General features: G+C 46.6%; 1 protein-coding gene across 1 annotated transcript in view; it reads right to left on the bottom strand.

The window, feature by feature from the left end:
• Positions 1-221: 221 nt before the first annotated feature.
• Positions 222-10,773, bottom strand: part of mtmr4 (myotubularin related protein 4) — a 55,206-nt gene continuing 44,654 nt past the window's right edge. Inside the window, exons 9-19 of the mRNA XM_030792887.1 lie at positions 10,209-10,408; positions 7,806-7,934; positions 7,350-7,461; positions 6,510-6,705; positions 6,055-6,240; positions 5,329-5,499; positions 4,658-4,812; positions 2,745-4,137; positions 2,344-2,454; positions 1,925-2,013; positions 222-1,578 (exon numbers count right to left, since the gene is read on the bottom strand). Of these exons, the coding sequence (XP_030648747.1) occupies positions 1,401-1,578; positions 1,925-2,013; positions 2,344-2,454; positions 2,745-4,137; positions 4,658-4,812; positions 5,329-5,499; positions 6,055-6,240; positions 6,510-6,705; positions 7,350-7,461; positions 7,806-7,934; positions 10,209-10,408 (2,920 nt within the window). The 3' untranslated portion in view covers positions 222-1,400. The remainder of the gene's footprint in view (positions 1,579-1,924; positions 2,014-2,343; positions 2,455-2,744; positions 4,138-4,657; positions 4,813-5,328; positions 5,500-6,054; positions 6,241-6,509; positions 6,706-7,349; positions 7,462-7,805; positions 7,935-10,208; positions 10,409-10,773) is intronic.

Below are 10,773 nucleotides of genomic sequence, written 5' to 3'. Positions count from 1 at the left end.
AAGAGAAAAGGAAGGGAAGGGGGGGGCATTGTCATGTTAACACAGTGCAATGACACTTTACAAGGCTTTTGTTTTTTGTTTCTTTGCTATGTGTTTTCTTCAAAGAAAAAAGAAAAAAAAAAAAACACCCACTCCAGAAAGAGTCAGTCAACTGCCATGTAGATAGACTTGTCCTTAACAGAATTCTCAAAAGAAGGAACATCAACGACATGGCTACCGTCTTGCTTTAGCGCCCCCTTGTGACAAATAACATATTACCGTTGCCTAGCTGTTTTTATTCATTTCTTTTTCCAGAAACACATTAAAAAATAATAATAATAATAATAATAATTATAATAAACGCACAGTGCAGAAACGGACGAGCACACAACCGACCAAACGCACAGAAACAGTACTGAAAAAAATCAGCCTTTTCAGCTAACCCCACTGTCCCTCCCCTCCCCCCCCCCAAAACCACACACATTCACAGTCAAGCTTCGCACGGTCCACGAAAAAAAGACAACAGCAAGTAAACAGCAGGTTTTCTCCCTTTCGCTTGGGTTTGGTCTCAAAAAAAATTTCTTTTTTATACCTCAAAACAGCTTATAGTGCACAAAATAATAAGAATACAAAATTAGACTTTTTTTTTGTTGTTGTTGTTTAAATATTGTAGCAGCATTTTCTTTTTTTTCTTTTTTTTTTTTTGTTAAATAGTAAGCCTCCGAAGGAACAAGGACAAGGCTTTAATGTCTCTGGCTTCACAAGGGCGCGGGGAGGATTAAGATTGTCCTCTGAAGTGTGTGTGTGTGTGTGTATGTGTGTGTGTGTGTGTGTGTGTGTGTTAGATCTTTTGAATGACGATGATACACAGGGTTGAAGGGAACAGGTGCAGTTTCTTTTTTTTTTTTTTGAAGATTTCAGTTGTTGTTGTTGTTGTTTTTGCCCCATTTTCAGTGTCAGTAACTGGAGTGCAGGGGCTTTGTTTTAAAACACAGCGCCATCTGGTGGACAAGACCGAGGACCAGCAGGACGCTGGTACCACCCAGACAGGCAAAGTCTTCGACACATCACAGACTTTCACCACTCCAGACGACCTCCACCACTACTTCTCTTCTCTCCTCTCCTCCACCAATGACACCACCCTCTCCTTCCAACAGTCCCGTCTCAGAATTCCCCCCCCCTCTTCAGACTTCGCTTTCAATGACCTATGAGTTTTCCTAATTTTCCTCCTTTTCACTAACGAGCATGTTTTTCTGAGGGGCGGAGGGGGCAAAGGGGAGGGGGGGGGGGTTTGGGGGTTTGACACAGCTCATCTGCCACAGTTGTCAGGCCTTCCTTTCCCTCGGGATGGGGGGGGGGGGCTCTTAAGAGGGCCAGCTGCGGGCTCTGGACGGACGGACAGACGGACGAGAGGCTGCTCCTCAGCTGGAGGCGGTGGCGATGGGCTTCTTCAGCTGCTGACTGCGGAGTTCACGCGTACGGCTCTCCAGCAGGAGGTCGTGGCAGGAGTTACACACCAGCACGGGGTCGTAGAGCTGCTGATCTGGGATGGGCAGCTTCAGGTGGCAGCAGTCTTTACAAAACACATTACCACAGTTCCTACAGAGAGAGAGAGAGAGAGAGAGAGAGGGAGGGAGAGAGAGAGAGAGAGGGGGGGGGAGATGATCAATGAGCTGATTCAGTGCTTAAAATTGCTTGAAAAACACATGCAGGTGAAATGATAATGATTTAGGGCAAGAAAACAGCAAAATAAAAGTCTTGTAAAGCAATAAAAGTGCTTTTTTGGCCGTGGTTCTCTACTCAGGACGTTAGATTATTCACTACAATATTATCATACTGATGCATAACAGAAATTCCTTGTGCAGTATTCAACAACTTATTGAAATGGCCAGAGAATCATAATCCTAAGGAATGTATACTGAGAATATAGACCATACTGGTTCACCTGCAGTGATGGCGTCTCTTGGCAATCCAGAACTCACAGTCACAGTTAAAACAATGAGAGGCCATATGATCAGGCACCCATCTGGTCACCTGAGAGAAAGAGAGAGAGAGAGAAAGAAAATGTTAGACAAAAGAGAGCAAGGGAGAAACTGAGGAAGCTCGGGAGTATGAGAGAGAGATGGTAAGAAAGACAGGAAGTAGAAGGGATAGTGAGAGAGAGAGAGAGTGTGTGTGAGAGAGAGAGAGGGAGAGAGAGAGGGAGGGAGAGAGAGCGCGCGAGTGTGGGGGAGAGAGAGTGTGTGAGAGAGAGGGAGGGAAAGAGAGAGAGAGTGTGTGAGAGAGAGGGAGAGAGAGAGAGAGAGGGAGAGAGAGAGGGGGAGAAAGAGAGAGAGGGGGAGAGAGAGAGAGAGCGCTGCTAACCTCTGTGTCTTTTCTCTCCACTCTGTCCCAGCTGCCGGCACTGAAACGATCCTCACTGTGATCGGAGAGGGAGTCTTCCTCATCGCTGCCATCAGACTCCCTCAGACACGTCTATGGAGGAGCAGAAGAAACACACACACAAGATCAGTTTAGCCATCAAATACAAACAGACAACTCAATTTTCAGAGTGTCGCAGAATTACCTGCTAACTGCTAAACAATAAACAAATCCAAAAAGATTGATTAAGCACAGTTAGAAGGTCTCCAACTGCACATTACACTCAGACATTAAAATACCGAAACATAGACAGAGGAAACTCCCAAGACCCAAGGCAGGCAGAGAGAGGCTGAGAGAGAGAGAGAGAGAGAGAGAGAGACAAAACAAACAAAATCTACACTCACTATGTCGTCCTCGTAATCTACGTCAGGCTCTGATGGAGGTGAACGGTACTGTTTACTCTCCAGTCTCATCTGGAGCTGTCTGACCTGCATCCTCAGCAGTTCCACCTCCTGCTTATAACTCGCCTCAATCTGTCTCAACCTCTGCTGGACCGCATCCACCGCAACGGGCAAACCGTCATCGTCCTGGTACGCCTGCACCTGCCAGGGCGGCGGGGAACCCCCCGACGAGGGGGAGGAGTGCGCACCCGGCAGAAGTTGCCGGAACGAAGGGCCGTACGACGAGGAAGAGTAAAGAGCCGTGCTCTTCATCGCTGACAGCCAGCCCAGGTGGACGGGGCTACCGGGAGTCCGCACGGCGTCTCTTCGGCAACAGTGCCCGCCCCCGTTAGAGCCGCCGACTCCCTGGGCGCGGAAGAGTTTTCCGGCCAGTCGCTTGCCCTGGTAGCCGCCGTGCTGCAGGGCGCCCCCGCACGCGGACTGGACCAGGCCCTGAACGCTATCCCATTGCGATCCCAACAGGCCGAAGTCGCTCAGCTGGGTCTGAGGCATGAGCCGACGCACCGCGCACGCGCACTCGCCAGGGGGCGCCGTCGCTACAGCGACCGCGCGATCCTTTAGCGGCACCAGGTCCCCACATCTCGTACTGGATTCAGTCCTTTTCGCCACCGGAACTTGGGCCTGGGCCTGGGTTTGGGGTGTAGGATCTTGGGAACCGCTCGCACTCGCTGACAGGGTCGGCTGCACCTCAGGTTGGCCGGTGGGCTCCGTGTGCTCCGTCAGGGTCTCGGTAGAATCCTCCAACGGAGTGACGGAGGGCATCTGTTTGATTGACAGCAGCTCCACAGCGGCGGCCGTTGCCAAGAGCGTTTTGTCCGTTGGGGTCGGCAATCCGTTGCAGACCGGCTGCGCAAACGCGCCTGCATCCGTAGTAGGGGAAGAGGTGCTGTTTTCGGTTTGGGAAAGCACCTCCTGCTGTAAGGGAGGGTGTGGAGGGTTAGTGTTTTGGAGCAGAGCATGATGTAACATTGGCAGGGGCTGAGTTGTGGACAGAGCCTGGTCCAACATGAGGGGATGAGGCAGAGTAGGCATGGGTTGCGTGGTCAGGCAAGGTTCCGTCCCTGCATCCACGCCACCTGCCTCGTTGGGTTCTGGAGGTGTTGAAGGTGGGGTTTCTTCGCATGTCTCCACCTCTGGATCCTCGCTACCCAATCCAGTGTCGGATGTGTCCTCGGGGCTGTCCATCAAGCTTCCTCCCTGGCCTGTGATTGGCTCCAGGGATGTCCGTCCTTCCTGGCAGTGTTTGTTAAGGTTGGGGTCACTTGAGGTGCGGGTGAGGGGCATCCCATTCTCACACGCCGAAACAAGGTTGTCCATGGATCGCGTCTTCGGAAGCCTGCGTGGTAAAATGCTATTGGTCAAATCTGAAATAGCCATAACTCTGCTACCTTCTCTCAGTGTTCTTAACCTACACTCCATGTCTGTTAACTGTCACTGTCTCCACATCTGTCGACATCTCCAGAATTGACCCTTGGGATTCTACAGTTTTTACAGTTAATCAATACATTATCCATTACAAATAAGTAGGTAGGATGACTGTTACTACAATTTGAGCAACTTCAGTTGGATAACAGGCCTTTCTCTCGGCGGCTATGTAAAGCCAAGCCAAACCATCTGAGTGAAATAACTGGAGGGGGCAGAGCTGTAGAAAGACTGAATCATCTCTGTGTCAATCACCTGTCTTCACAGAGGTTATCTTTCAGGCAATGAACACTTGGCGAAAGAAGCATCTATTAAAAGGACTGATGGGCAGAGAGACAAATCCGCTGTGACAGAACTGATCAACACAGAGATGAAACAAAACACTTGATAAGGTTTGGGGGCTTGTTGACAGTTTGATTGACAGAGATGCTGACCTATCGAGTGAGCGTAAGGTAAGCTCTTCCCCTTGAGCAGAGGGACTCAGGTAGATGTCCATGTTGTCCTCTGCCGCTGTGCAGGGGGAGGAGGTGGGCAGGTAGACGGCCGTCCACAGCTGGAGTGCACGGGTGTGGCAGACTGGCTGCAGGACCTGTCACCCACAGGGATGGGGTGGGCAGAGGTCAAAGGTCAAAGGTTAACGCATTCTAGTCAAAGTCCAGACATACTCTAGTCCTGTCCAAAAACACACAACGGGTAGGACTCCAAAAAAGAACCTTTACTCTCAGAATTTCTCAATGTGTCAGTCAAGTGTCAGGTAAAAATGTGGATTTGAGATTATGGAGCTGTGACCTATGTATTATCTGGTGCCACTGATCTGAAAGTCTCTCGGCTGAGTTACTCTCTTATTAAACATTCCCAGTAACACCTCAGTAAGCATACTGCATAGCTGGATTAAAGGATAACAGAAAGTCTGTTGTCAACCTTTCAAACCAAATGGTGATGGTGATGAGAGAACTATCTATTTTGCAGGAAAGCATTAAAAGTATTAAATCAAATCAGCAAGGGAAGAAAAAAAAAAAAAGAAAGACACATTTTCATTAGGAACGATTCGACTTGACCAATCAAGGTACGAGCGCATGTTTGCAAATAAAGCCGCAGTGATTACCATATCATGGCTGGGGATATAGAGAAAGTTCTGGAAGTTCTTGTTTCCGGTGCGTAGCAGGGACCAGACCGAGCACGTGCGTTTGTAGATGTTTCGGGCCTCTCTCTCACGAGCGTTATTACAGAGGAAGGTTCCGTACAGACAGGAGTACGTGTGCTGCACCAGCTTCACCTACGAACACACACAACATCACTCTTCAACAGAAACACCAAGGATTATATTACCACAGGAACCTGGACATAAAAAAAAAAAAACCTGCAAAGTGTATGTTTACATAATTCAAACGATTCAAGAATTACACAACAGATTTCACCTCCACTATTCCATACACAGTGCCGAACACATAGATGTGCACAGATAGATGTAAGTGAGAATATCAATTGGACTAGTGGATGGATGGATGGATGGATGGATGGATGGCAGGAATGACTGATTGCTAAATTTGTCAGTTATGAATATAGCTGAACTGACAAATCCATAGATGAATGGATGCATGGATGGATGATGCGTGGATGGATAGCTAGATGGATGGATGGATGGACAGCTGTCCAGAGAGACGCATGGGTGAATCGATGGATAGACAAACTGATGAAAGCTTGCTTAGATGAGAGAATTAACAAAAATATGAAGAATTAGAAAGGACAGACAGACGGTATAAAGGCAAAGGTGATAAACAGATGAAGGCGTAGATCTGAACAGATAAACAAAGCAAGATGTTCTCCATACCAGGAACGCTTCATTGAACTCAAACAGGCAGGGGAACTGTTTGAGGAGCTGGTGGACGCAGTCTAGCCACTGCAGGAAAACAGGACACTGCTCACTCATGTCGTCTCCATTCTCCTGGTGACCGCAACGGTCAGCAAACTTATGACCGTAATCCAACCACTCAGTCTCCACCAGCACCTGAAAACCCTGAGGGATGAACACAGAAGGTCAGAAATATGAAAAATGAGGCTCTGCTTAAAGACTTAATGGTTTCGAGGTCTCTAAACACACTGTCTCTTTGACTAGAAGTTTCTGTCAGGTTAAGTTACAACAGATTCAACTTCCTCAAAGAGAGACCAGACAACAGTTTTAGTGAAAGTTTTGTATTTAATTGTTTAATTTCTTTAATTGTTAATTTTAAATGTTTCTCTATCAGAAACTATATCTGATATAGGCTGTGGAGTCTATGTTTTTACCTCTATTGTTCTGTAGAAGGGGTCCAGGAGAATTTTGGCCAGAGCCACTATCTGAGGGGTTCTGTCCCAGCCATCTGAGCAGTGGACCAGCACTGGACGACCCTCCCTCTCCACCGCAGAGCTCACCAGAGTGGCCGCCTTAAGCATGACGGACAGGTGCTGCAACCAACGGGTGCTCTCCAGCGCAGACAGCCAACTAGGAGTGACGGAACAGGGTATCCAGTCAGAATCAGGATCAAAACTCTACACCTCTAACTTTGACTCATATATAGCACGGATTCATGTGTTTTGATTATTCAAGTTCTTCAAAAAAAAAGTATTATATTTCTTTTCATTGCATTTATACTGTACCTGTGGTTTATACAGTTGATAACGTTTTATAAAATTACAGTTACAGCTTTAAAATGAGTCAAGGAAATAAAATGCATACACACCTTAAGATATAAAGAAGAGAAACCTAATAATAAATAAGTGTGTGTGACCCAGAGTAACCGTGACAGTTCAGAAGGCCTTTCTACACAGTGTCTCATGACACAGATCATTTTAAGACCTGATATTCTGGTAACGTGACTCTATTTCTGACCTGGTCAGCTATGCAGATACCACACTGTGCACGGAGCTGAGTGCTAAAAACATTCTGGGGTTTTTTTTGTTTGTTTGTTTTGTTTTTTAAGTTGCTGTTGTCATTCACTCCACAGGCAGAAATACTGACCTCAACAGAGGTGCATGTGCACATACTTGCACTGACAGAGAGAGGGAGAAAGACAGAGAGAGAGAGAGAGAGATAAAGAGTGTGTGTGTGTGTGTGTCTGTGTCTGTGTGTAAGGTGGACAGACTTACTTGCCAGGGTCTGGGATCTGGCTGCACACAGCCCTAAGGGACTGGAAACTGTTTCTGATGGAGTGGATATTGGCCATACCCATAAACATCACCTCACAGTTAGGATAGTACTCTGTTAAAACATACACACGCGCACACACACAGACAATTACTTAAACAGTGAAGATTATACATACTGTCACCACTTTATCATGTCCATGTAGGCTGGACGTGTTTGTGTGTATGTGTGCCTCAAATAATGTGAAAACTTAAAAAAAACAAAACAAAACAACTGACCTACTGAACAAAGAAAGCAAGTATAGAAACACTAGATTCACTCAAACTGTCAAGAATCGCAAAGCCCTTCAGAGAAGATCCAGGGAGATCCATACCACACAGAGGGATCCCCTCGGGTTTCTACACCCTGACGGAGGATCATCCTGCCTGAGGGAGGGTGGAGCCAGTGCAGACACTCACCCTCACATTCACAGCCTCCTCCCTTGGCGCGGTTGGCCACGGCCGCCGTGTAAGAACGGGCATCGAGGATCAGCAGCTTCTGTGCTGCAGTGTTGGCATCTGAACCTGGGCACCCCGTCAGAGAAGAGTCTGAAAAGAGAGAGAGGGAGAGAGAGAGAGAGAGAGAGAGAGAGAGAGAGAGAAAACAGCATTAGCAGGTTGATAAATGTTGCTAGCTCAGCCTTCCCATGTAGGAAAATCAATAACATCTCCACTGCAGTGGATCCTGGCGCCATGACGATGCAGATACATCGCCACGGTGCCGTATTCCTAGATGCTCATTAACTTAAGTGTTTAAAATGATCCAGCCAAATCAAAGTCTACAAAACCCTATCTCTGAGATCCGTCTCACACAGCAAAAGACAAATATATATCTTAATTTGTGTGTAAATTTATGTTTAAAAAGATACTGTGACAGGTAAAACAAGTTAAAGTAACTAGGGGGAGGGAGGGGGGGTGTAAAAGGAATATGGATGTTGGCTAATCATGAACTCAAACGGTGGTTCCTGCATTGCAGAATCGGTTTTGACTTTGGAGTTGCCTTCAAGAAGTCGTAAATTCTCACTTTTTCACTTTCAGTGCTTGGCAAACAGATGTTTGGTGATTTAAAAAAAAAAAAAAACGTTGATTCATATTTCCGAACTGGCGCCCAACTTTTTAGAATTTCCAAAGAATAGAACGTGTACTTATCCTTTCCAGTGGAAAACTCACTGGTGGGATTTTGAAAAGAGAGAACTCAAAGTCAACTCCAGTTTGTCCTTTTTTTTTTTTTTTTTTTAAGAGAATGTTTTGGAGTTGTTCACATAGAGGCTTTTTCTTCTGGTTGTTATCTTTCATTTCCACCTCGCCTCATTCCAATTAGACCTTACACTCATTCATTCCTTCATTCATTCCTTCACTCCACGTGAGCTCTGGAGCCCAGTTCAGAAGAACACAATCTGGTGCTCAGCTATTTGGATCAACACTGTGGAAGTTAGTCTGTAGACTGCAGCCAACTTTACAAAGTCTCCATCCTCATTCACATCAATGAGAGATTGTGTGTGAGTGAGAGAGAGACAGAGAGGATAGAGAAGAGAGAGAGAGAGAGAGGGAGAGAGAGAGACAGAGACAGAGACAGAGACAGAGACAGAGACAGAGAGAGAGAGAGAGAGACAGACAGAGAGAGAGAGAGACAGAGACAGAGAGAGAGAGAGACAGACAGAGAGAGAGAGAGACAGAGAGAGACAGAGAGAGAGGAGAGAGAGAGAGAGAGAGACAGACAGAGAGAGAGAGAGACAGAGACAGAGAGAGAGACAGAGAGAGAGAGAGAGAGAGAGGGAGAAATCCTGTACTCTTGGCAGCTATGAAAACAAAGAACCAAAGAAATGAGCCATTGCCTTTTTGTCTATATGCGTCCGGTTCTAATAGGACATCATTCATCCACTGATCTAAAAGTGGAGACCCCTTTCTCTCTCTGTGTGTGTGTGTCTGTGTGTGTGTGTGTGTGAGAGAGAGAGAGAGAGAGAGAGAGAGAGAGAGAGAGAAAGAGAGAGAGAGAGAGAGAGAGAGAGAGAGAGAGAGAGAGAATGAGAGTTTATGTGAGTTTATGCGCGAGCACTGTGCATTCTTCATTGTGCAGGTTAGTACACATGTTTACGCTGTGTGTGTGTGTGTGTGTGTGTGTGTGTGTGTGAGAAAGTAAGAGACACTGCAGATTAATTAAAACTGGCTTGGTCCCCAGTAGTTATATTTAGCTGCGTAAGCATTCATCACTATAGTGACTGTCTGAAAGATAGAGCAGGTTTTGTGAATGTAATTGGTGTGTGTAGCCTGCGGTATATCCGGAGAGGAATGTCCGGTCTGTGGGAAATGAGGGAGATGGACACAGCACTAAAGAGATAGCTTCTCTTTTGAGTTTGATCTCTGTTCAGGCCTGAAATCCAAGCTCGCAATTTGCCCATTGTCTTTAAAAATGCCTTTGACCTGTTAATTACATAGAATTACTGGCAAACAGTGACTATTTGGACATCAAGTTCACTTGAGTACATTGTATTCAATTAAGTGACTTTTTTTTTTTTCCCCCAGACAGAGCACATCAGAGTGTTTATGGAATGTTGTGTTTATGTACTAACTCATAAAGACAGACTAAAAAAAATTAATTGTCTGACGTACAACCTACCTTACTAATGAACTAAGTAACAAACTAACTAAATAAATAGATGCATGCTGTGTTTGTCTGAGATTGGTATTTGGGACAGTCTTTAGGAAATCAGTTAAGCACTCTCTCAGTAAACATCATTTGCTGTTTTTTTTTTTCTTTTCTTTCAAACAAATCAGTCGCGTATGATCCCAGACCCCTGAGAATTTGGAGTGGACCCCACTCACCGAAGTCGCTGTCAGAGTTGTCGGGCCCGTCCCTGCGGGTTCGGCAGGTTGCAGAGGGCCCGGGGCCCCGGGGACCCGGGTCTAACAGACAGGCTTTAGCGATGGATGTAACCAAATATTCATCCTCAGTGTTTCTCCAACCCCACCAACTGATCTCGGGCTGACTGCAGCGGGCGATCACGGCACCGTTCCTCTGGTGCCTGAGAGAGAGAGAGAGAGAGAGAGAGAGAGAGTGAGAGAGTGAGAGAGAGCAAGAGAGATCGAGAGAGAGAGAGAGAGAGAGTGAGAGAGTGAGAGAGAGCAAGAGAGATCGAGAGAGAGAGCGAGAGAGAGCGAGAGAGTGAGAGAGAGCAAGAGAGATCGAGAGAGAGAGTGAGAGAGAGCGAGAGAGAGAGAGCGAGAGAGAGAGAGAGAGTGAGAGAGTGAGAGAGTGAGAGAGTGAGAGAGAGCAAGAGAGATCGAGAGAGAGAGAGAGAGAGAGTGAGAGAGTGAGAGAGAGCAAGAGAGATCGAGAGAGAGAGTGAGAGAGAGCGAGAGAGAGAGAGCGAGACCGAGAGAGAGAGAG

This window comes from Chanos chanos, chromosome 15 (assembly GCF_902362185.1).
Source record: "Chanos chanos chromosome 15, fChaCha1.1, whole genome shotgun sequence".
NCBI classification, from domain to species: domain Eukaryota; kingdom Metazoa; phylum Chordata; class Actinopteri; order Gonorynchiformes; family Chanidae; genus Chanos; species Chanos chanos.
This window is presented reverse-complemented; position numbering and strand designations above follow the sequence as displayed.